The sequence below is a fragment of the Thamnophis sirtalis genome, unplaced genomic scaffold, assembly GCF_051295495.1.
Source record: "Thamnophis sirtalis isolate CommonGarterSnake01/CBP01778 unplaced genomic scaffold, rThaSir2_p1.2 scaffold_9, whole genome shotgun sequence".
Taxonomy (NCBI): domain Eukaryota; kingdom Metazoa; phylum Chordata; class Lepidosauria; order Squamata; family Natricidae; genus Thamnophis; species Thamnophis sirtalis.
The window spans coordinates 49,179,850-49,201,667 of NW_028261389.1; the positions used below are offsets into that span (position 1 = coordinate 49,179,850).

The 21,818-nt window shown below is 37.9% G+C and overlaps 1 protein-coding gene across 1 annotated transcript in view; it reads left to right on the forward strand.

Annotated features, from left to right (window-relative positions):
* The window catches only part of PPM1H (protein phosphatase, Mg2+/Mn2+ dependent 1H), a 96,505-nt gene that overhangs the window by 59,975 nt on the left and 14,712 nt on the right, over positions 1-21,818 (forward strand). Inside the window, exons 5-6 of the mRNA XM_087723524.1 lie at positions 11,353-11,437; positions 20,587-20,705. Coding sequence (XP_087579650.1) covers positions 11,353-11,437; positions 20,587-20,705 — 204 coding nt within the window. The remainder of the gene's footprint in view (positions 1-11,352; positions 11,438-20,586; positions 20,706-21,818) is intronic.

The window sequence follows — 21,818 nt, forward strand, 5'->3', positions numbered from 1 at the left end:
AAGATAAAATAAAAAAGAAAACCCAACTCATCATCATTCAGCATAAAACAAAACCCCACCTGACACTTCCATCCTCCATACACCCCATCTTCCCCCTCCAACTTTCCTTTCCTCCCTCTAACACTCCCCTTTCCTACTTCCCTTTCCCCTCAAACCTTCCTTTCTCCCCTTCCTACGCCCTCCTTACATTCCCCTCTTACTCCCTCCTTGCTCCTTCCTCTTCTTTCCTTCTACCTCTCCCCTTGGTGTATTCCTTTATTCAACTCTTATTTATTAATATTGAGCTATAAAGATAGAAAATAGGAAACAAAATATGATTTAAAAAAAAGAAGAAAAAAACCAAGGAAAAAAATATAAAGAAAGAAAAAAAAGAAGAGACAACCGTATACAAGTGCATTCTTCTTATTGAAACTATATTACCACCCACCCACCCACCCCCCATAGGTCCCCCTCCCTAGTCCCCCCCGACTTCCCAGGGCCCACACCTGGCACTGTCCTCTGTCAAACCCCTTCTAAAGTATCTTGTGATCCTATGAATTAAAAATAAAAGTAATATGAGAAAAAAATTGGTACAAAGAAATTACAAATTATAAAAAGGAAAAGAAAAGAAAAAAAAGAAAAAAGAAAAAAAAACTCTTTGTATTAAGCTCAGCCCCCCCATCTTTATTAATGTTTAAGCAGTATAAATCATTCTATATATATTTTATTCTCGTCTCTTGCTTCTTTGTTATTTACCCCAACTTCCTGTAGACTCTCCAGTTCATCTTCCTTAACCTTATATTCAAATAAAAATTTATGCAAATTTATGCAGACATCAGTTTGCGATCTAGCTCAAAATAATCTCACCAAACTTTCCCTTCTAGTAGGATTTAAACAGCGTGGATCATTCCACATATTCAAATAATAATTTACCCAAGAATCAGTTTACATTCTGTCTCAAAATAGTCTCACCAAGCTTTCCCTTCTAATAGAGTTTAAACAACGTAAATCATTCCGCATGAATTTTGCCCTCATCCCTTGCTTCTCTGATATTTACCACTACTTCCTGTAGTCACTCCAACTAATCTTTCTTAACCTTATTTTCGAATAATAATTTACACAAGAGTCAGTTTGCCTTTTAACTCGAAGTAATCTGATCAGGCTTTCGCTACCCCTCCACCTACCCCACGTTACCCGGCTCCCTTCCTCCCAAACCAAAATTTAGTAAAGTTACCATCTCCACTCTCTTCATTTTAAAGTCCTGGACAATTTAAATTAAAGTTCAAACATATAAGTCCCGTGAAATGTGTTCAACATCCGCTCCACGTAATTCAGTCCCAATATCACACCACCAGTATCCAATTCCGCTTTTTCTACCGGAGAGAGATCGCAAACCCCCATTCAATCCACAAGTTTGACAAATATTTTGAAATGTCTAATAGGAAAACATCGTAGTCTAGAGACTGAATATCTTGCAAATTGTTGGGTCTAAACAGGATTACCGTATCTTAAACCAAACAAATATTTTGAAGACATAGCTAAATCCTCGATCTCCGCTCTTCTGCTTCTCCGGGAGGGGGAGAGCTACACCCTCCGTCTTGCAACCATGTGGTCTACTGCTTGCCTTCCCCTTCGCCTTGTCTTTCCTCTTTTCCGAGTGAGTCAGGAAGTCCCGCCTTCAAAGTCTTATAGTAGAAATCTCGAGCTTCCGAAACAGAATTGAGACGAAATCTTTGATTCTCAAATGTGACCGTGATGCCAGATGGTGCTTCCCATTTATACTGTATCTGGTGGTTTCTAAGCTCTTCAGTTAGGAAAGTATAGTCTCTTCTTGCTTTTAACATCTGGGATGGTATTTTTTTGAAGACAATCAAATCCTGCCCATCAACTCGCAACCTATTATTGTAAAACTTTTGTATGATCGCATTTCTGGATTCTTTTGTGGAGAAATATATGATTATGTCCCTCGGGAGCTGTCGCTGTTCTGCTACCAACGAATTCTGGCGATAGATTTTCCGAATCTGCCAATCAAAATTAAATCCCGGACTTCCCACCGCATGGCTGAAGGCCTCAACAAAAGTCTGTTTCAAATTCTCTCGCTCCTTTTCGCGCAATCCTCTGACTCTTATTGCAAATGCCTTCCTGTTGAAATTTATCATAACGAGCTGTTCTTGAGTATCTCTAATTTTTTGTTGTAATGTTTGGATGTTAGTAGTCAAATTAGAATTAGCCTCCTCCAAACTTTCCAATTTATTCTCCATTTCAGCGGTGTAATCTGTCAGAGCAGACACGGCTACAAACGTATTCGCCTTCATTTGGGCAATCTTAGTCTCTAAGTTATCATATAACTCCAATACAAATTCTTTAATTTCCTGTTTAAAGTCATTAAGCATTTGAAAAAGAAATTCCTGTGTTAAGAAATCTCCAGTAGAGGGCGTAGGAGACAAGGGCAGCGATTTTGTAGCAGATTCTTTAAGCACATTCGTAGAAAAACGCTTCGGCTTTGACCTGGGAGCCATCGTAAGTAAAGAGATAAACAAATAAACAGCGCTCTCGCTCCCCTCAATTTCCAAAAAAAAAAAAATTGTTTATAGATTTTGGGTAGTTAATGAGGAATAGTCTCCAGGAAGGTAGAGCCGGATAAGTACATCCCCTATCAGTCACCAACGGAGAAAAATCGCCATTTTGTAATGCGTTTAAACAAAGAAGCCTCTAGGACAAACGAGGCTGGTGTTTAAGATAGTAATAAAAGTAAAACCTCTCAGGGGTGGGACCCGCTCGTATTAATCATAACTTCAAACAACTTTGCTTTGTCCTGAGGGGGGAGTCTCCTGTCTAGGGCTGCAAAAAAGGCAGCTGAGAAGAACTGGCTGGAGATAAGAGCTCAGCTAACGCTGGATCTAATCTCCGTCCACAGCCAAAAAAAAGAAGAAGGCTGTGAACTACGAATAGACCCTAGCCACTGAGCTTCTCCCTGCCCCTTTCTTGCCAAAAAGGGGTGATATCTTTGATCTTATTTAGATATACAGACCAGATCTCTGAGAGGAGCTCCGTTGAGCCCCCTTCGGCGACAGGCTCCGCCCCTGGAAGTCTGTGGTGTCAAATTTCTAACAACTGTCAAAAAGGAGTTGGTAAATGATTTATCTTCATCACTTCTTAGCAGATTGTGGAATCTGTTAAAGAGATATGCAGTTCATTGCTGTGTTTCAAATAATTTCTGGTTGAAAAGGTATGTAATAGTATCAGGGCATCCTATGAATACTTTTTCACAGCAGGAAGAGAGTGTTTTTTTAATTTCCTTTAGAGCAGGGGTGTCAAACTCGGTGGCGTCATGAGATGTACCACAACTTTCCCCCCCTTCACTAAACTGGGCGTGGCCAGCATGTAATGCATCCAGCTAGCAGTCCGCAAGTTTGACAGCCTTGCTTTAGAGTATTCAAATGCCAGGTTACCTTTTACAAATGAAATTACTCTTTCAACTTTGCAGCATGGTAGTATTTGCTGTGCATCTTAAGCGGGATGACTTTTTCCTACAGTATTTGATTTCAGCTTTCGCTCTTTAAAGAAGCTTGAAATCTAAGATAAATCACAGAGTCACTAAAGTATGTTGAATGTGTTAGTACCCTGCATGTAACCTTCCTGTTTGATGGTTTTATCAACCAAGGTATGCTAGAATACATTTTTTCCTTATCTTCCTTAAGAAGGTACACTGGGGAAAAATGGATTTGGATTATGGTTTTGGCATACTGGTCAAAGTATGATTTGGTTAACTTTTATTATCAGGGAATTCTTCATGTAGCCTGGATATGACTTAAGACTCCAAATTGAGTCTATTCCTTCTGTGTTTTAATAAAAAGCATTATGTGATAGACTTGCTTGATTAAAGTAATGATGGAGGTTAGTATTTGTAGGTCTGTGGAAGATTGGGTTTAATGTATTAGGGAAGTACATTATGAAGAGTTTAATTTAACAAATGAAATTAAAGAAAGAAAAATAGACATGTATGTCTTTGAATCTAAGAAAAAAGAAAGAATATAGCAAATCTGAAGAAAGGTACACTGGTCTTGTAGAATAGAGATCAATATATGCTGAGAAATAAAGTGTAGTTTTCATTATGAATGCCATGGCTATTGCTAACAGGTATGTCAGAAGAAGTGTCATCTACAGGTGAAACTCGAAAAATTAGTATTTTGTGCAAAAGTTCATTTATTTCAGTAATGCAACTTAAAAGGTGAAACTAATATATAAGATAGACTCATTACATGCAAAGCAAGGTAGTTCAAGCTGTGATTTGTCATAATTGTGATGATTATGGCTTACAGCTCATGAAAACCCCAAATCCACCATCTCAGAAAATTAGAATATTGTGAAAAGGTGCAATATTCTAGGCTCAAAGTGTCCCACTCTAATCAGCTAATCAAGCCATAACATCTGCAAAGGGTTCCTGAGCCTTTAAATGGTCTCTCAGTCTGGTTCAGTAGGAATCACAATTATGGGAAAGACTGCTGACCTGACAGTTGTGCAGAAAACCATCATTAACACCCTCCATAAGGAGGGAAAGCCTCAAACGGTAATTGCAAAAGAAGTTGGATGTTCCCAAAGTGCTGTATCAAAGCACATTAATAGAAGGTTATGTGGAAGGGAAAAGTGTGGAAGAAAAAGGTGCACAAGCAGCAGGGATGACCGCAGCCTGGAGAGGATTGTCAGGAAAAGGCCATTCAAAAGTGTTGGGGACTTTCACAAGGAGTGGACTGAGGCTGGAGTCAGTGCATCAAGAGCCACCATACACAGACGGATCCTGGACATGGGCTTCAAATGTCGTATTCCTCTTGTCAAGCTGCTCCTGAACAACAAACAATGTCAGAAGCATCTTACCTGGGCTAAATAAAAACAGACCTGGTCTGTTGCTCAGTGGTCCAAAGTCCTCTTTTCTGATGAGAGCAACTTTTCCATCTCATTTGGAAACCAAGGACCCAGAGTATGGAGGAAGAATGGAGAGGCACACACTGCAAGATGCTTGAAGTCCAGTGTGAAGTTTCCACAGTCTGTGTTGATTTGGGGAGCCATGTCATCTGCTGGTGTTGGTCCACTGTGCTTCATTAAGTCCAGGGTCAACGCAGCCATCTGCCAGGAGCTTTTGGAGCACTTCATGCTTCCTTCCGCAGACGAGTTTTATGGGGATGCTAACTTCATTTTCCAGCAGGGCTTGGCACCTGCCCACACTGCCAAAAGCACCAAAACCTGGTTCAGTGACTGGGATTACTGTGCTTGATTGGCCAGCAAACTTGCCTGACCTGAACCCCATATAGAATCTATGGGGCATTGCCAAGAGAAAGATGAGAGACATGAGACCGAATAATGCAGAAGAGCTGAAGGCCGCTATTGAACCATCCTGGTCTTCCATAACATCTCAGCAGTGCCACAGGCTGATAGCTTCCATGCCACATGCATGAGGCAGTAATTGCTGCAAAAGGGGCCCAAACCATGTACTGAGTACATATGCATGCTTATACTTTTCAGAGGTGTTGTTCTATGTACAATCCTTGTTTTATTGATTGCATGTAATATTCTAATTTTCTGAGATTGTGGATTTGGGGTTTTCATGAGCTGTAAGCCATAATCATCACAATTATGACAAATCATGGCTTGAACTACCTTGCTTTGCATGTAATGAGTATCTCATATATTAGTTTCACCTTTTAAGTTGCATTACTGAAATAAATGAACTTTTGCACGATATTCTAAATTTTTTAGTTTCACCTGTATTGCATAGCAGCCTAAGCAATGTGTGTATCCTGTTTAGCCAACTAAATTCTTAAGCAACAAGGCATATTTCTTTATTAAACACACTTATTTGGGAACCAATTTAGAATTTTCATAAATGTTTGATAGCTAGTTTAGAATGTAATAAATATTATTTATTTCATTGCCTTTTTTATTTAATCTTGCCCTTCCTGTATAAATCTAACAAATTAATAACTCATACAGAAAGTGAAAATCTAAAAAAGATAGGAAGCAGATAAATATTTCAGATATATGTTTGGAGTTCATTATTTGGTTTCTAGTATTCTTTGTTTTTGGACAATATGGGTGGCAGTGTTTCCTTCTGTCTCTCCTTTAAAAGACTGGTGGAGAATATTTCAATTTTTTTATTGCAGTGAAATTCTTGGAAGGTATTCAGTCAAAAATTTGTAGGGCTAATTTGCTTAGGCAGGAAACCCTACGGTATACCATTTTAGACAAATGGTTATCCAATCTCTTCTTAAAAATTTCCAGTGTTGCAGCATTCACAACTTCTGGAGGCAGGTTGTTCCACTGATTATCTGTTCTAACTGCCAGGAAATTTCTCCTTAGTTCTAGGTTGCTTCTCTCCTTCATTAGTTTCCACCCATTGCTTCTTGTCCTATCCTCAGGTGCTTTGGTCTCCCTCTTCTTTATGGCAGGCCCTGAGATATTGGAACACTGCTATCATGTTACCCCTAGTCTTTCTTTTAATCAGACAAACCCATTTCCAGAAACCGTTCTTTATATAGCCTCTAGTCCTCTAATCATCTTTGTTGCTCTTCTCTGCACTCTTTCGAAAGTCTCAACATCTTTTTTATATCATGGCAACCAAAACTGGATGCAGTATTCCAAGTGTGGCCTTACCAAAGCATTATAAAATGGAATTAACACTTCATGTGATATTGATTCTATCCCTCTGTTTATGCAGCTTAGAACTGTGATGTCTTTTCTGGCAGCTGCAGCATACTGCTGGCTCATATTTAAATGATTATCCACTAGGACTCCAAGATCTCTCTCACAGCTACTATTATATACTGTATCTGTGCATTTTGTTTTGGGTTTTTTTTGCCTAAATGTAGATGCTTACTGTTTTGACCATTGAATTTCATTTTGTTAGATAGCCCAATGTTCAAGTCTATCAAGATCCTTCTGTAACTTAAGCCTACCTTCTGGAGTGTTGGCTATTCCTGCCAGCTTGGTGTCGTCAGCAAATTTGATGAGTTCCCTATCTATCCCCTCATCCAAATAATTGATGAAAATGTTGAAGAGTCCTGGGCCTAAAACAGAGCCTTGGGGTACCCCACTGCATATTTCCCTCCATGTAGATGAAATTCCATTGAGGAGTACATGTTGAGTGTGGATGGTCAGCCAGTTACGAATCCATCTGGTGGTGATGCTGTCTAATCCACATTTTCTATTTTACCTAATAGGTTATAGTCTTTAAAAAATAATTCATGTATGAAATATTTTCCCCGATATAGTGCCAATTGGGACAAGGGTTTTGGATCAAACAGCTTAATTTAGGCAAAAGGGAATGAAAATGAGTATCATTCTAAAGTGGATTTTTTGTTTTTTTATTTGCATTTGAATAATGATGTCATTTTAGACCATGTTAACAAGATATTTGATCTGAAAGATGCATAAAATTGAATTATTGTTTGAGAAAAAACATATTTCACAAGGCTGCTTTGTCACTGTTATTGACATTCTTCCCAGCACACATTATCTTGCCTCATATCACAGCAAGTCTCCAAGATCTAACTGTTTGTTTATAAAATAAGTTAATATCTATAGTCAGCATGACAGACTGAGCAGGGAAACATCTTAATATCTAGTAATAACATCCAGATGTTTCCTTGAAGGCCTCCTTTATAAGGAAAATGTATACCACAGCAGTTTTTTTAGATCAATGTATGGCATAATACTTTGAGTTGCATTTTTCTTTAGGTTGGCCTGTCCCATTCCATAGTCCTGCAGAAGCACTGGACTTCAGCTCCCATAATGCTCACCCAGCATAGTTGACACATGGCACTACTGCAAGGTGCTAGATAAAGGAATACTTTCCAGATCTTGAAAACAATACCCTTAACTTTAGAATAACAATACTGTAAGGCCATCAATTTGTACTGTTTCCTCAAATGCGTGATGAGAAGTGGACATTCTTTTAAAAGACCAAAGGTAGTTTTCTTATGAAATAGCTCATGTAGTAGTATTCTTAGGTCCGTATTTCAGATGCACAATTTGTTCCTTTTCATTAAATACAGCATTAGGTAAAGTGACTTAAGAATTCATTTATTGAATGATTAGTGAATGAAAAAGGATTTCCTATGGGTCATCTCAATTTGATCACCAATAGAGCAATTGCTGGATGTTCTGAATGAGTACAGTATTTGCTGAGACTGTTTAGAACATCAACCGATGACTGGATCACACATGGCAGTGCAAGTATGGTGCTTGACCTGGGCAGGTTCAATTAAGACAGGACTGTAAAGTTGCTTAATGGTCATAAACCTTCATTCAGTATTCACAGGATTCACGATTTCTTCTTGGTCATAGTGAAACATAACAATAAATTTCAATTCCAAAAAGAATTGCATGGATTTTTGTTCTGACCCCCCTCGTCCCACACCAACACACACTCCAAATCAAAGATAAGTTACGGCATTTAATTATCAGACAGACAGGTCCTTGGCAGCAAAGACAAGCTTGAGCAGCAATAAACACAGATAAGGTTTGGCAGCAATCCAGCCTGCCAAACTCATAGTAATGTCCTCCGACATTCAATCCTGCGCTGACTTCTGCAAAGAGGAGCATGTGCACAAAGAGTTTTTATATAGTCTGGAGAGGAGCCTAATGACCACCAGCTGAGTGCAATTACCTCCTGTAATTGCGCAACTGTTCCTGACACCTAGTAGCATTTCGATGCCGTACATCCAGGAACAACTCACTACTGGCATCCGGCTCACTCTCCCTTGTCTCCTCCCCACTGGTCCAAGCTCAAGCGCCTCTTGGTGACCAAGGGTCCTCCACATCCTCCAGAGCCGACTCATAGGGCCCCTCGCTGTCTGAGTCTGGTGGCAGCTCCAACGGCTCCTGCTGGGCCACAACAGGTTTTGGCACATATGAAATAAGCAATTAGCAAACGTCTCCCTTTCTGCTAGTTAGAAAGAATTTTGTATTCTAAAATCAGACTGAAATTGCTGGAAGAATTTATAAACCAATAGGATTTATTACTACTCTTAGTCTTAGAATTAAGGTGGAATTTGCAAGAAATAGGATTTCACAGGTAAAAAAATTAACACAGAAATAACCTGTGTCCCAAGGGTTACCTTGGTTATCTTGCTGAGTAGCAAGAAAAGATTAAGAATTGTACTGTTTAATTTATTTTCTGTTTTTATATTTTATTTATGTCTCCACAGTAAGTTATATGTTTTATGTAGTTTAGCAATTCTTTAAATTAGAATTATTCATTGGTAATGATTTTATTATGTTAGTTTTGCTAACATAATAAAGGAGGAGCCAAGGTGGCGCAGTGGTTAAATGCAGCACTGCAGGCTACTGCTAGATCAGCAGGTCAGCGGTTCAAATCTCACCGGCTCAGGGTTGACTCAGCCTTCCATCCTTCCGAGGTGGGTAAAATGAGGACCCAGATTGTTGGGGGCAATATGCTGACTCTCTGTAAACCGCTTAGAGAGGCCTGAAAGGCCTATGAAGCGGTATATAAGTCTACTGCTATTGCTATTGCTATTGCTATTGCTATAACAAGATTACCTAGTGCTTAATTTTTTTTTAAATGGGAGAGCCTTTTGAGCTGTTGTCAACAATTATAGCAACTCGGTGTTATACTTGAAGGGACAAATCCCTGATGCTGTAAATTTAATTTGGATAGCATAATATGAGAAGTACACTTATTACAGATGTGGTGAGGCAGAGGAAGAGGTCCCAAAGGTGCTTTTTAAAGAGGCAACTGTACTTTTTTGTTTTTCTTTTAAAATGTTTAGCTTCTCATCCAAGAAGTTCTTCAACTCTGAGCTTCTTGGATGAGAAGCAAAACGTCTTCAAAGAAAAACAATCCAGTTGCCTTTTGAAAAAAGCACCTTTGGGACAACCATGACCTGGATGACTGAGAATCTCCATAGACAAGTAGATGAAGAAGATTCATAGTTGTATGGCTGCCAGTCTTCCTGGCATCTTACTGGCATTATGGCAAAAATAATCTACGAAGAAAATGAAGAGATGAGAGAGGGTGCAAATAACTCTTTTATTAATGTAAAACTATTAGGTTATAGTGAGTCTCTTGCATCCCAGCAAAGATCAAGAGCCACAAGGTTACGTAGATCTTATTAAAAATGTTGATCAAAACATTTTGAGTTTGAGCATCAATTTTCTCTAGCAGATGACTTCAAACAACAGTTGTATTACGGCTGATAAGGAAACAAAGGGAGTTGTAGGCCCCCTTCATGGTGTGAAAACATTAAACACATTTCTAGAACAGAGACATAACAACTTTGGTAAGTGACTTATACCAGGGCTGTAATTGTTATTCTAAAAAGCAGATAAGCAAATGCTTCAAATCTGTTTTCACCCCAAAATGTGAACTTTAATCAGTCACTATCAGACACAGATTTGTACAATAATAAAAGTTTATACTGAATGATAAGCATGTATGTCTGCAACATGTGTACACACACACACATTAATATAAGTAAGCAGAAGCATGATTATATGATTGATTTAACTTGAGGTCTTATCCTAACCTATCACACTGGTGATTAAAAAAAGTAAATTATATAAGGAAATTAAAGCTCATCTGAATATGTAAGTATGTTACTACAGGTAACATAGGTATCATGCAATGCCTTGTTTTACAAGTTGATAAGAGAATAGTGTGCATGCTACTGTGCTTCGCGGAAATATTGTTAATTGTGCCAAAAGTTGCATAAACAAAACCACTATTGAAACTCTGTCCTCTCTTGTCAAATTAATTAGAAGCTCCAGATGCATTGAAAGTTGCAAAGATTCTTTGTTGTATCTTTATGAATTAAAGTTGTCCTCTGGTTCAGCAAATGACTAAATTCTTATTCATGGTCAAACTTTGTTATTTCAGAAAGAATTAGTTAATAAATTGCTCTACTGATGTTATTTAATTACTGTAGTTAAAAAAATGAAGGCAGTTTTAACTATAACATTACATATTAAGCATGCACTCATTCTTTCTGTTGACAGATACCTTGTTAGATTTTTTTTTTGGTCTAAACATGGTTTTATTTCTGCTAAACATGCATTAATTTCTGGTAAAATGTTTTTTCCCCTGAAATGACATGTGCATTTTGAATAAGTAATCTATTTGCATAAGTCATGTGGAGCCAGAGATTGAAGATCCCTCAATGCTCATATGATATCCTAGCCTGCAGAGAGCTGTTCAGCAGTGTGAGTTGTGCTATATGTTTCCTGAGGCATAGGGAAAAGGGGTTCTTTTATTTTTTGATTTGATACATAGAACAAATCAACACTTCGGCTTCTTAAAGAAAGCCATCTTTTTTAGGATCTTTTAGGATCACGCTCTTACTATGTGTTTGGATTTTTCAGAGCCATAATAATTAGAAGTGGAGAGGTCATTCCAATGTCTTCAGAATTCACACCAGAAACAGAGCGTCAGCGGCTTCAGTATCTGGTAAGAGGCCTAAATCCTTATATTAGAAGAAGGTAAGAATGGATTTTTTAAACCAAGGTAAACAACTACAAACTCTCCAGAGCCCAGAATTGTTGCCATGTGGTTGCTTTATAATATATCTGGAGATGGTTAAATACGTGAAGACTGTGCATGCTAACTGCTGACGTTGTATGACTTAAAAACATGTCCAGTTCCTGAACAATGTAACAATCCACACATTCAGTGCAGTGAAGAGCTGTGGCACAACACTACTTGATTATGTGCCATCAAATTGGTGTCCTCAGTGATCATATAGATAGATTTTCTCTATGACGATCTGTCCTAACCTGGTCTTTCAGGTCTTCTAACAATACCCCTCATGCCACTGTAATGGAGTCCATCCATCTGACAGTTCTTCTTCCCATTCCTTCGATCTTTCCTAAGTATCAGAGCTAGTTCTTTGTCTAATATATCTGAAGTAGGATAATTTTAGCCTAATCATTTTTGGATGTTCATGGTATTCTCAGGACTCTTCTCCAACATGGAAAACTTACAAAGCAATCATCACCACTCACAGTCAAGATCTATGGTAGAACCTACTGCAAAGCAGTAGAGAATCTGTGACATTAAACACTAAGAAACCAGTATAATAAAACATTCATGTACCCTCCCTGCATTACACTAAATACTATTATATAGAATTCTTTATTGGCTAAGTGTGATTGGACACACAAGGAATTTGTCTTTGGTGGAAATTTTTATTTGTCAAGTTCAGAGTAGGCAGAGTCTAATATATTATTCCCCCTGTGCCTTTGCAGTTATGATCACATTGCTGGCGATTTCTGCCCTTCCTATACCCATTTCTTAAAGCAAGAACAGCCATTTCTTTGTCAGGTTGTGAAATCTGCCAAGTGTGGCCTTTATATAAATTTCCTGAAGAAGTAGCTAACACCTTAAAAAAATGCTACATACGGATCTGTTTCTCCCTCCCTTCCTTCTTTGTGTCCCTTGCTTTCTCCTGCAATCTCTAGGGTATCATCATTTTAGTGACCTTTCCTCCCACTGAGGCTGATTGGGGCAGGTTTGAGAGACCAGATGGCTTTTCTTTTTTAGAAATGCTTGCACTTTAGAACATAAGTTGCTGGCTATAAAAGCAGGAGTGAAGGACATAGGGAGAGCGGGCTGTTGTTGTTTTAAATGTTTTGGAAGATTAAACTACTTTAAGAGTATGCAGGTTTACAACAACAAATGCCCAGCAAATATAATGAATACAATACAATACAATAGCAGAGTTGGAAGGAACCTTGGAGGTCTTCTAGTCCAATCCCCTGCCTAGGCAGGAAACCCTATACCATTTCAGACAAATGGCTATCCAACATCATCTTTTTTTAAGAAAAGTTTTATTGTTTTAATTAAACAAAAACAAAAAAAAAGAATCATCTTTCGTTAGATCTTGTAGAAAGCATGTCGATTGGTTACAAACACATTTCATGCGTTTCTTCCCCAATCCTTACATATACTTCATTCAAATTGAATTGTACATTTTAAATTTAAAAAAAATTATGTATTTTACTATCACTGTACCACAATTCTCATTTAATTACAATTATTTAAATGTGCTTTTATCTAAAATCATTTGTATTTAAAGACACAACCACCTACTGGCATTCATTCGCAATTTCAATAAACCTCCAATAATATTACACCTTTATAACATATTCTGAAACAAAATCAGTTAGTAAGATATCTAAGCATTCCCCCCTTTTCCCCCCAACTCACAATTTAAAGCTTATATCCAATTTGCTTTTACTAGTACAACACACACACACACAAACACACACACACACACACACACAAACACAAACACACACACACATAGATATGTATATATATACATATTAAACATTATCCATTAACATTTCCTTGTTATTATTAAGTCCCAAATTACAATTTATATCCAAGTTATTTTTACTAATTAAGGTTATCATTTAATTATTATTATTATTGTAGTTAATTATATGTTAACAAATGGACATTTAATAAGAATCTAAAACAATCTACAAAATGCTAACATTCCTACTTATTAATCACCAAAAATATCCATTAACATTTCCTTGTTATTATTGTGGTTAACGAAAAAATTATTTACTATTTATATCACATCTCCTCTCTTCAGACCCAAAGTAATTACACCTTTATAACAAGATCTAAACAAAAATTTATTAATAAAATTTATAGGTCTTTTCATCAAGTCCCAATTTACAATTTATAATCAGGTTACTTATACTAATTAAAGTTATCATTTCATTATTGCTGTTGTAGTTAATTGTATGTTAACGAATAAACATTCAATGATAATCTAAAACAATCTACAATCCCTATTTATTAATCACCAAAAATTAGCTAACTTTTTATCATCAACTTTCATTATCAATCTGTAACTTTCCAGTAGCAAAACAGTCTTATCTCTCTTGCCAGTTGTTGTGTCAATTCTCTTTTCAGCTCCTTTATAAAGTTTTTATAAACTTCTCTCCGCACTTTATTGCTTAAAAGATCTCTCAAATAGTCTCATTGCCCTTGAATTGTTATTAACATTAGCTTGTCAAACTTATTTCTGAATAGGTTTCTCTTCTTAACTCCATCATTATCACCCTTTTTTTCCCTCCTGTATCTTAAAATCTGGGATAAAGCTCCAAATTGTCATGTTCACTTTTCCATCTTCCCTTCTTTCCACTTTCACTCATATTTGCCCCATTAATAAGTTCATCTGTTGTCTTGTCTTTATCTTCTATATTTTCATTCTCTTCTTTAATTTTTGGGACTCCAACCCCATCATCATTTGCTGTGATAAACAATAGTTTATCCAACTTCTTAAATCTCCCAAATCCTTCTAAAATATTTTGAATTCCAGCCAGGATGTTTCAAAATTTTAAGGTTTCCTCATCTGGATATTGATCCATTTTAGCAAAAAAAAATAAAAAAAAAATATAGCCACTGATTGATTGATTGATTGATTGATTACATTTATATGCCACCCTTTTCCCCGAAGGGGACTCAGGTTGGCTCACAATTCAATCAGGGAAGGAGGTACAGACAGGGGGATAAAAAGACGAGACATAACAATACAAAATTTAAAAACACACAACAACCATACCATTCGAGAAGGGGGGCAAAAACTCTTTAGCCCCAGGCCTGTCGGAACAGCCAGGTTTTAAGGGCTTTGCGGAAGGCCTGGAGGGTGGTGAGGGTTCAAATCTCCATGGGGAGCTCGTTCCACAGGGTCGGAGCAGCCACAGAGAAGGCTCTCCTCCGGGTAGGCGGATGGAATTTGGAGGAGGCCTAATCTGTGGGATCTGATCGGTCTATTGGAGGTAATTGGCAGCAGGCGGTCTCTCAAGTACCCAGGTCCAATACCATGAAGGGCTTTATAAGTGACGACTAGCGCCTTGAAGCGTATCCGAAGACCAATAGGCAGCCAGTGCAGTTCGCGGAGGATAGGTGTTATGTGGGTGAACAATCGCTCGCGCGGCTGCATTCTGGACAAGCTGAAGTCTCCGAATGCTCTTCAAGGGCTGCCCCATGTAGAGCACGTTGCAGTAGTCCAGTCTAGAGGTCACAAGGGCACTGCCACCCTACCCTTCCAAGCTTCTTTTGTGTGTGTGTATGTATGTGTGTGTGTGTGTGTGTGTGTGTATATATATATATATATATATATATATATATATATATATATATATATATATATATATATATATATATATATATATATATATATATATATATATATATATATATATATATATATATATATATATGATTTTTACAACCCCTGGTTATTTATCAGCACAAATAAAAACACACACACACACACACACATATATATAACTTAAGCACAAGTTCTTTTTTTTTTTTTTTTGAAATACATTTTATTTATTTCATTTTCATTTTCATTTTATACAATCACTTATATACTGTGCATAAAAGAAAGAAAAAAGGAAAAAAAACAAAACCCAACATAACACTTCATTCCCCCATACACCCTCTCTTCTCCCCCTCCAACTTTCCTTTCACCCCTCCAGCATTCCCCTCTTCTACTTCCCTACCCCCTCAGACATCTCCCCCTCCCTCCATTTCACCCTCCTTACATTCCCTCTCACTCCCTCTTTACTTCTCCCTTCTCTTTCCCTCTTCTCCTCACTTTGGTGTATCCATACAATTCAGTTTGTTTTTAAAATAAAAGTAGAAAAAGAAAAAAAGAAAAAAAAGAAAAACGAGCCGCAGTATACAAGTGAATTCTTATTGTTCTAAGGATTGAAACTGTAATTCCACCCTCCCCCCTCCCCCCTATAATCCCCCCTCCCTAACCCCCTTACGGCTTCGCAGGTCCCATACCCGGCATAATTCTTTAACAAGCATTTGAGTATAATAAGGCCAGCTAACTTTAAAATTAAAAAAATAAGATAAAAGTAAAGCCAAAAAGAAAAAGGAAAAATAGTAGGAAATAAGAAGTTAAAAAAAAAAAAAACACACACTCACACACAAAAAGAAGAAAGAAACAAAAAGGGTCAATAAACCCACTACGTTAACACAGCTTCCCATTATCTGTAAATCTTAAACAATGTAACTCATTCCAAATTTCGATTATTTTGCTACTTGCAGGGTTTCAAACTGTATTAGAGCCAGGTAAGTTGATCAATTAGAATTCCCCAACTAAAAGTCTCCTTGCTTTGTCTATCTATTCAGACCTTTAATTTATCTCTTTTTTATCCAAATATCCAAACCTTTCTATAACACCATTAAACTCAAATACTTCTTTCATTTTTCATTTCCAACACCTCCCTTTCTATCCTTACCCACCTCCACATATAAATTTTTTACCTTCCACCCTGCCTTTATCCATATCCACATATATATTTTATCCACATTCATTGCTCCTCCCATGTTTACTCCACTTTCCTGAAGATTCTCCGACCAATCTTTCTTAACCTTATATTGAGATAGCAACTCAAACAAACATCAGCTTGCGTTCTAGCCCCAGGTAATCTAATTAAGCTTTCGCTACCCTTCCCTCTCCCACGCACCTCCCAACTCCGTTCGTCCCAAACCACAACTCAAAAAGATCACAATTTCCGCTCTCCTCGCCTAAGAAAATAGTTCATGCACAATTTGAGTTAGAGTTCAGACAAAACTTATGTACAATATATGTCCACAATCAGCAACGCTTCTTTCAGTCTCCATGTCTCATCATCTATGCCACTTTTCCATTTTATCCCAGACGGAAATCATAAAGCTTTAAAAACATCGCTTAGTCTTTATTCTTTAGTCTTCTGCCCTTCCGGAAGAGGAAAGCAACACCCTCCGCCTTGTAGCCGCGTGTCTCGCTGTTTGTCTTCTCCTTCTCCTTGTCTCTCCCCAGATCCGGATGAATCAGGAAGTCCCGCCTTCAGGGTCTCGTAGTAAAATTTTCGGGCTTCACAGACAGAATTAATGCGGTGTTTTTGGTTGCCAAATGTAACTGTAATACCAGCTGGGACTTCCCATTTGTATGGAATCTGAGAGTTTCTGAGTTCTTCGGTTAAGAAAGCGTACTCTCTCCTTGTTCTTAATATTTGAAATGGTATCTCTTTAAAAACAATCAAGTCCTCCCCATCAATTCTCAACCTCTTTCCGTAGAGCCTCTGTATTATCTCATTTCTAGATTCCCTTGTAGTAAAGTATATTATTATGTCCCTCGGAAGCTGTCGCTGTTTTGCTACCCAGGAATTCTGGCGGTAAATTCTTTGAATCTGCCAATCAAAGTTAAGTCCCGGACTTCCCACCAAGCGGCTGAAAGCCTCAAAGAAGGTCTGTTTCAAATTCTCCTGTTGGTTTTCACGCAGTCCTCTAACTCTTATAGCAAAGGCAGTCTTATTAAAATTTATCATGACAAGTTCTTTTTGAGCGGTTTCAATTTCCTGTTGTAACGTTTGAATTTTTGATATCAGGTTAAGGTTAGTTTCTTCCAAAAGTTCCAATTTGTCCTCCGTTTCAGCAATATAATCTGTCATGACTGTCATTACTCCGATCATATCCTGCTTTGCCTGAGCAATTTTAGCATCAAATTGATCACATAAATCCGATATCAGTTGATTAATCTCCTGTCTGAAATCATTAAGCGTTTTGAGAAGGAATTCTTGTGTTAGCAAATCTCCCGTGGAGGGTGTAGGAGACAAGGGTAGCGACTTCATAACAGTTTTTGGAGATATGTTATTAAGGAAGCGCTTCTGTTTAGGTTTGGGAGCCATTCCAGAATAAAAATAAAAGACAAGCAATCAAGCGAGCCAAAAATCAAAGTCTCTGCTCCCCTCAGTTAATCTTTTAGTAATTAGTACGGAGAAGCCTTCAGGAGGGTAGGGCTGACTAAGTACGTCAGATCAAACACAAAAGCTACGAGATCGCCATCTTGTGACGCAGCTAAAAAAGAAAGGGAGCCTTTTGCGAAATTGAAGCTGGTATTTTAAATAGTAATAGAAGAAATTCCTCGGGAATGGTCCCCGCCCAGATTGACTTTTAAATAGCTTAGCTTTGTCCTGGGGGGGGAGGCAATCTGCCTAGGCTGCAAAAAAAACAGCGCGGAAAACTGGCCGGAATAAAGGCTCAGCTAATGTTGAACCTCTTCTCCATTCACAGCAAAAAGAAAAGCTATGAATTACAAAGAGATCCTAACGACTGACCTTCTCCCTGCCCCTTTCTGCCAGAAAGGGGAGATATCTATAGATCTTATAAGATATACGAACCAGAGTCCTGGCAGGAGCTTTGTTGAGCTCCCGACGGCGGCAGCTCCACCCCCCGAAGCCCCAGCACAAGTTCTTTTGTACTCTTCAAAGGAGAAGGGTTCTTATCTTTTTCTTTCCTTTTCCTTCTCTTGCCAAAATATTTTCCAAGAGCACTTGCAAAAAACAATTCGTGTCCTTGACTCTTTATCAGATTTTGTAAGCAAGTTGCAAACCCTTCAGTTACAAAATCAGTAAGATCAAATGAACAAAGGATACATTGTTTCAAAGAAAAACTTCAGACTCTGGCTTCTGAATGGCAGATTCCACTTTTTCATACTTTTCTCAATTTTATGGAAAGGAAAAGTCTTTAAATGTCTTTGGTGGGATTTAATAACAAATAGAAGGGAGAATTTGTTAAAATAAAAAAGAGAGTTTTAATTTAAGCCAAAAAATAAGGTGGTAAAAAATAGAGGAAAAAAATCAATCCATCAATCCAAGCGAAGAAACAGGAAATGTTACAATCACTTCAATCCACAAAATATCGTTACAAGAAAAAACAAATACTTTCCAAGGCAGTCCAATAAGAATTAAATTCGCCGCTTTATTCTTTTACTTAAAGGACTAATTTATCTTAAAAAAAAAGTTTCTTTGGGCCATCTTTCTCAGAGTAAAAAAACCCTCACCCGATGGACTCACTTTCACTTCCTTCTGGAGCCGTCTCCGACTTTGTCAGCCTGGGAGCTACCTGATTGACCCAAGGGAATCTGAAGCGCTTCCCTTGGGTCAATCAGGGACTTTGTGGTGTCCCTGAGACCAGCAAGGCTTTGTCTTCCTGATCACCATCTCTCCGGAACGGTTTAGGTCCTGCTGGACCGTCCAGTGGCAAAAGTGTCAACGGCGGTCACGGACTGTCGAGACTGCATGTTGTGTTGTCGCGACATTGGCTCCTCCTCTCTCCCAACATCGTCTTAAAGACTTCCACTATTGGGGCATTCACAACTTCTGGAGGCAAGCTGTTCCACTGATTAATTGTTCTAACTGTCCGGAAATTTCTCCTCAGTTCTAAGTTGCTTCTCTCCTTGATTAGTTTCCACCCATTGCTTCTTGTTCTACCCTCAGGTGCCTTGGAGAATAGTTTGACTCCCTCTTCTTTGTGGCAGCCCCTGAGATATTGGAATATTGCTATTCAACACTGAATATTCATGCCTCTGTCATTTAAATAATTTGTGTGCCTTTAAATAAAGAAAGTTCTGTGGCATTTTTAGAATATGATCTTACCTGAAGGAACCAGAGTCAGAACATTACCCGTGAGGGTCTCTTCCTTTTTTTCTGGCTGGACTTACAAATAATTCTATTATTTCCCTAAAACTTATGTATATAGTTCATTTCCATATGTCGCAAATATATAATAAAGGTGAAATTGCATTAGCAAGAGTTTCCAAAGCAATGGAAGTTATAATGTACAGTATGTAATGAGAAGAAATGTTATGTTATACAGTACTTAAACTTTGGGTTTTTTTTTGTTTGTTCCCCAGTTTAATGCTGGTTACCACAAGATGTTGGGATGAGACACATGGAGTTCCCTCCCACGCCCCACCCCCAAAGAGCAGTTTTGTTTTTGTTTTAGGGATATTATATACATGCCATTAAATTTGTAATGAACTGAAAACCATGTCGGATTTCAGCATCAGTAGCTTTTATATTTTTACGAAATAGATATTCTACTTTGCTCTTTTGTAAAAGAAACAATTTTGAAGACCAGAAGTGTAACTGCCTTACCAGATATGTGAGAGTAAAAACAGCAGCATTCAGAAAGCAGAGGAAGATGAAAGCTTTGATACAGCAGCTTATGAAAGCTCTCTCATTAGTTTCTTTAAAAAATTGTTTTAGGCAGAAATCTCTTGTCTGTTAAGCTTATGAATCTATGGATTTTCCACTAATTAAGCAAATGATTTGTATGCTTTTTAAATTGTTCATTCATTTTTATTAAAGAAATTTGGTATATTTGGGGTTGGCTGATACAGATTGTTTTGGCAAGGAGACTTTTCTGTTTGGGCAGTCAAGTGAGATTGAGTCTAGATATCACTTTTCCCAATAGTTTCATCTTCCAAGAAAAGCTGAGGGTGTTGGCAATCTATTACTCTAGCAGGCTGCCAACAGCTCTTATGTAAGTTGAGAAAATACAAATTCGTATTACTAAATTGTGATGCTCTGCCCTAGTTCAGTGTAGGATGAAATGTATAAGCAGCTTCTCTCGATTATAAATGTTAGAAGAAAGTGCAGCAATTGTGCAAGCTCAACAATGAAAAGGTGTAACGGGTTTTGGGATAGTTTGATGAGGCAAGGGAAAAGTGTGAGTTGTAATTATGGATTTCTGGGATGATTGCCCAGTCAGTGTCCTCTTTTAATATACAGGCATATATGCAACCCCATTTGCTGGGAAATGAATTTACACATTTGGAGTTTCCAAGGAGAGTTCAGCGAAAGGAAGTTGGGAAAAGAATGCTTTATCGAGATTTCAGCATGATTGGCTGGTAGGTACATACCCCTTTTGAATATATATATATATATATATATATAGAATATTTAGAACATTTAGAATATATAACATGTTATATATGTTATATAACATATAACATTTAGAAATATAAGGATATGATAATAATATACATTTCAAACTAAAGTGATTATATTGGAACCCAATGTGGAAAACTGGTTGTGTCAAAACATGGGAGAGCGGTGAAAACAAAAGTTCAATCTTGAAATTTTTTCCCGGTGGGGGAGGATGGGGGTGTTGATAGGCGTGGGGGCACTGCAACATCCCTGGGGCCAGTCATAAAGGTGAAGGACCATGGGGGTGCTGCAATGGCTGTAACTTTGGATCATAAGTAGCTTTTGGTAATTTTAAAAAGTGACAAGTTAGCAGTTTGTCTACCTCTACCTCTACCTCTTTATTTTTTTCTGATTTTTTTAAAATTGAGGTGGTGTTTACTTTTCTCTGGAAACATTATATTTTAATCCAGTTGGTTTTCCTAACACGCCTGGTGAATATGACACCTGATGGAGCTTTTCCTTTGTGTAATTTAGAAACTCTGTTTTGCAAATATAGTTACTTGTTCTGTCCCCCCTTTTCCGCTCATTAAACAGACGACAGGCAAACAACTTAAAAGGAATTCTCTTTATCAGTTCTCGGCTCAAACTGGCTGCGAGCCCAAAAATAACATAAATACAGTCTCTGACCAGATAACAGAATACCAAACAAAAACTCTTACAACGCAATGCACTTCTCCAAGTGTATCCTTGAATCAGGGTTACAGAAAACAAAGCACTTCTCCAAGTGTATCTTACGTAAACCACGACTGCTGATCAATCAATGTTGAACGAACCAAGGAACCTTGACTCCTGCAACTAGGGCGTGGCACCATCCGTCCTTTTATCCCCAAAATATGTCCCTAACAAGCACCAGCTGCATAATTAATCTTGCATCCCGAAAAGACTCACAGAAGACTGCTGCTGAGTCACAACACTTACTGTAGGCCTTGAGCTTTCATAGTTCCACAGAATGTTGTGTCTGGCTCACAAGGAGATAAGGGAAATGGTAGATGAAGGCAAGGCCAATCTTGTCCTTTCCAGTCCTCTGATATAAA